The following is a 3,810-nucleotide window of genomic DNA, read 5'->3' on the forward strand; positions in this document are numbered from 1 at the left end:
ATGCTCTATCTTCTGAATCTCTGCTTTCCTATTGTCTTCTTCTTCAAGCACGCAAGGCTCCTTCCATGGCAAGCTGTATGTAGGGTTTCACCGTTGTCAATGGCTATCTCCCATCCTCTCAGTGAAAATTTTCAACGCGCTCTGTCACAGCACGGCTAATCATCTGTCGGTTCTCAATCAAGTTGGAATAGAATCCAGTGATTCTTTTGCGTCTGTCACTAACACACAGTCTTCAGGAGTTTGAAGCTCGTCACAGTCATTCAATCCTTGAATCCTACTCAGAATACCACAGACAAGGTTTAGACCTTCCAGATTCTCTTGAATGCCGCCATCAATTCTAGCTTATACCACGAAGATTCTGACTAAAGAATCCAAGAGATATCCACTCAATCTAAGGTAGAATGGAGGTAGTTGTCAGGCACACATTCATAGGTGAGAATGATGATGAGTGTCACGGATCATCACATTCATCAAGTTGAGGAGCAAGTGATATCTTAGAATGGAAACAAGCGTGTTTGAATGAAAAACAGTAGTAATTGCATTAATACATCAAGACACAGCAGAGCTCCTCACCCCCAACCATAGGGTTTAGAGACTCATGCCGTAGAAGATACAATAAGAAACGTGTAATGTGTCATGAGGTAGAGATACAATGTCAAAAGGTCCTATTAATAGTGAACTAGTAACCTAGGATATACAGAAATGAGTAAATGACGTAAAAATCCACTTCCGGGGTCCACTTGGTGTGTGCTTGGGCTGAGCATTGAAGCTTTCATGTGTAGAGACTTTTCCTGGAGTTAAACGCCAGCTTTTGTGCCAGTTTGGGCGTTTAACTCCAATTTTTGTGCTAGTTCCGGCGTTAAACGCCGGGAATTCTGAAGCTGATTTGCAACGCCGGTTTGGGCCATCAAATCTCAAGAAAAGTATGGACTATTATATATTGCTGGAAAGCCTAGGATGTCTAATTTCCAACGCAATTGAGAGCGCGCCAATTGGGCTTCTGTAGCTCTAGAAAATCCACTTCGAGTGCAGGGAGGTCAGAATCCAACAGCATCTGCAGTCCTTTTTCAGCCTCTGAATCAGATTTTTGCTCAGGTTCCTCAATTTCAGCCAGAAATTACCTGAAATCACAGAAAAATACACAAACTCATAGTAAAGTTCAGAAAAGTGAATTTTAAATAAAAACTAATAAAAATATAATAAAAACTAACTAAAATATACTAAAAATATACTAAAAACAGTGCCAAAAAGCGTATAAATTATCCGCTCATCACAGTCCTAGGAGAACGACTTGAGATTTCATTACTCTCAGTTTATATGTTTTGAATTTGAAAATATCAAACTTTGATTTGAGCACTACTCGTTTGTTGAGAACTATACCTACAACGAAGTTATTTCTCTTTTACCGAGAAGAATTTCTTAGCGGACGGTTTCGCTCTACATCATGTACTCTCAATTTTGTATTTATATTTGCCTTAGAGGCTTACTTTGAGAGAGATATATTGTATATGTTGGTTTTACTTTCAAAGCTCTGTATGTCTCTATGTAACTACTTGGCCTAAACTCTGCGGGTTGAGGCTACTTCTTTATGACTATTATACTCAGATATCTATTTATGCTTTCTAATCTTGTATCTATATCCTGTGCCTTAAGTTCGTTACTTCGTGTGAAAGTTTTGCAGTTTTGAAACTCTATTTTTTAGCTTATTTCTTCATCGAGCTTCTAAAATTATTATTTTCTTCTATATATATTAATGTATAATCCTTAGAATTGTCGTGACCTTTAATTAACCTTTGCTTTAAGGGATGAGGTAAGGTTTAGAGTAATTAGGGTGTTACATTTAGTGGTATCAGAGAGGTTCGTCCTCGTGAGCCTGAGGGATGGACTGATTGTGCTTCATTGCATACCCTGTGTCTTTTTCTTTGATGCTATTTAGGTTATCTGCTTGATATATGCATAGCATGCTTTTTTGTGACTGCCTTTTGGGATAATTGAAGCACTAGGCTTTTGATATTGAGACTAGTCACCTTAATATCAACTGTTTGGTATAGAAAGGAACCCTAATGGCTACTCGCGGATGAGGTCGTACTCGTACACAGGGAGAAACTGAGAATGACCAACCGGCCGACAACCATGCCGGGTTTATGGTAGCTATGACTAATCTGGTAAATACTATGCAAGGTAATACTGTGGAAACCATGCATGCCATGGAAAGGATGGGTAAATCGGCGGGGAACGATAACGAAAACAAGAATGGAAATGGGGAAGGAGACGGTAATGACTTGGGAGGTGCTCCGATGACCTTGGCTTCGTTTCTCAAGGTTCATCCACCAACTTTTAGAGGTTCAACCAACTCCACTGAAGCGGACAATTGGTTTCGAGCTATGGAGCATGCACTACAGGCTCATCATGTTCCAGCTAACCAATACGTAGAGTTTGCGGCCTATAAACTATTAAGAGAGGTACAACATTGGTGACAAGGAAAGTGCCAGTTTCTGCAACTTCTGAATGTAGAGATTCCTTGGGACGTGTTTCAAATGACGTTCTATAGGAAGTATTTCCCAGAGTCGGTGAGAGAAACTAAGGAGTTATATCTTATGCAGCGGAAGCAAAGCTCATTGTCTGTGGCCAAGTACACTAGTTGGTTCGAGGAACTCTGTAGGTTTTCTAGGGTGTGTCAAGGTGCCCCGGAGTCCTACGAGAGTTGGAAGTGTATAAACTATCAAAGGGATTTGAAGGACACCATTATGAGTGCTGTGGCTCCTTTGGAGATACGGGTGTTTTATGAGCTTGTGAATAAGGCAAGGGTGGTGGAGGAGTGTGCTAAGAAAGTGACATTGGCAAGAGATAATCGAGGAAGAAACAATGTTAGAGGCCGAGGCAAGTACTTTCAGCCGTGGGGTCAGAACTTCAAGAGGGGAGGACATGTCCCTCAAGGTCAAGACAACATTAGGAGGCCCATTTTTGATAAGTACCACCAGGCGAGAGGAAGAGGTAATTAGAGTAAAACATCTCTGGATTTAATTTGTAACAGTTGTGGGCGTTTTCATCCTTATGATTTGTGCAAGCTGGGTATAGGTGGATGTTTTACATGTGGATTATCTGGACATCTGGCGAAGGATTGCCCTCGTGGGAGGAACCTGAATGCGGGTCGAAATCAACACCAAGGAAGGGTGTTTGCTGTGAACACAAATGATGCGGCTAAGGGGGATCCTTTAATGAAAGGTATAGGTTTAATTGGTGATAAAATATTGGTTGCATTATATGATACTGGAGCTTCGCATTCTTTTAATACATTTGATAAAGTTGAGGAACTAGGATTGAAAATTTCAGAATTAGCTTTTGATTTGCATGTGCATACCCCGTATCAGGCAGTTGTGACAAAATTAGGTTGTAGGCACATCTTTCAAGCTCGAGAGTAGAGAATTTGTTCATGATTTGATTTGTTTACCAATGGTTGGATTGGAAATGATTTTGGGGTTTGATTGGTTGTCAAAGAATCAGGTTTTATTGGATTACTTTAAGCGATCAATTCGGTTTATACCGGAAGGGGAAGGTGGAGTAGTGATAGCTGAGGGTTATTACCTGAACTTTGTGTTGGTGAACTGTAGCAGAGAGGAGTGTCAGGGTTATATATTGTTGGCTGTGAATGCATTAGGCGATGAACAGAGGTTAGATCAAATTCCGGTAGTTAGAGATTTTCCTGAAGTATTTCCTGAAGATATTACTGAATTTTCGCATCAAAGGGAAATTGAATTTGCGATTGAATTGGTGGTGGGAGCCGGACCCGTGTTGATTGCGCCATATCGA

At 40.6% G+C, this 3,810-nt stretch overlaps 1 protein-coding gene across 1 annotated transcript; it reads left to right on the top strand.

Moving 5' to 3' along the window:
- The first annotated feature begins 2,537 nt into the window (after nt 1–2,537).
- Nucleotides 2,538–3,422, top strand: LOC130949865 (uncharacterized). The gene is made up of 2 exons (XM_057878475.1): nt 2,538–2,994; nt 3,079–3,422. Exons 1-2 carry the CDS (start codon nt 2,538–2,540, stop codon nt 3,420–3,422), a joined length of 801 nt encoding a protein of 266 aa, XP_057734458.1.
- The last annotated feature ends 388 nt before the right edge of the window (nt 3,423–3,810 follow it).

The sequence above is a fragment of the Arachis stenosperma genome, chromosome 9 (genome assembly GCF_014773155.1).
Source record: "Arachis stenosperma cultivar V10309 chromosome 9, arast.V10309.gnm1.PFL2, whole genome shotgun sequence".
Classification (NCBI taxonomy): Eukaryota; Viridiplantae; Streptophyta; class Magnoliopsida; order Fabales; family Fabaceae; genus Arachis; species Arachis stenosperma.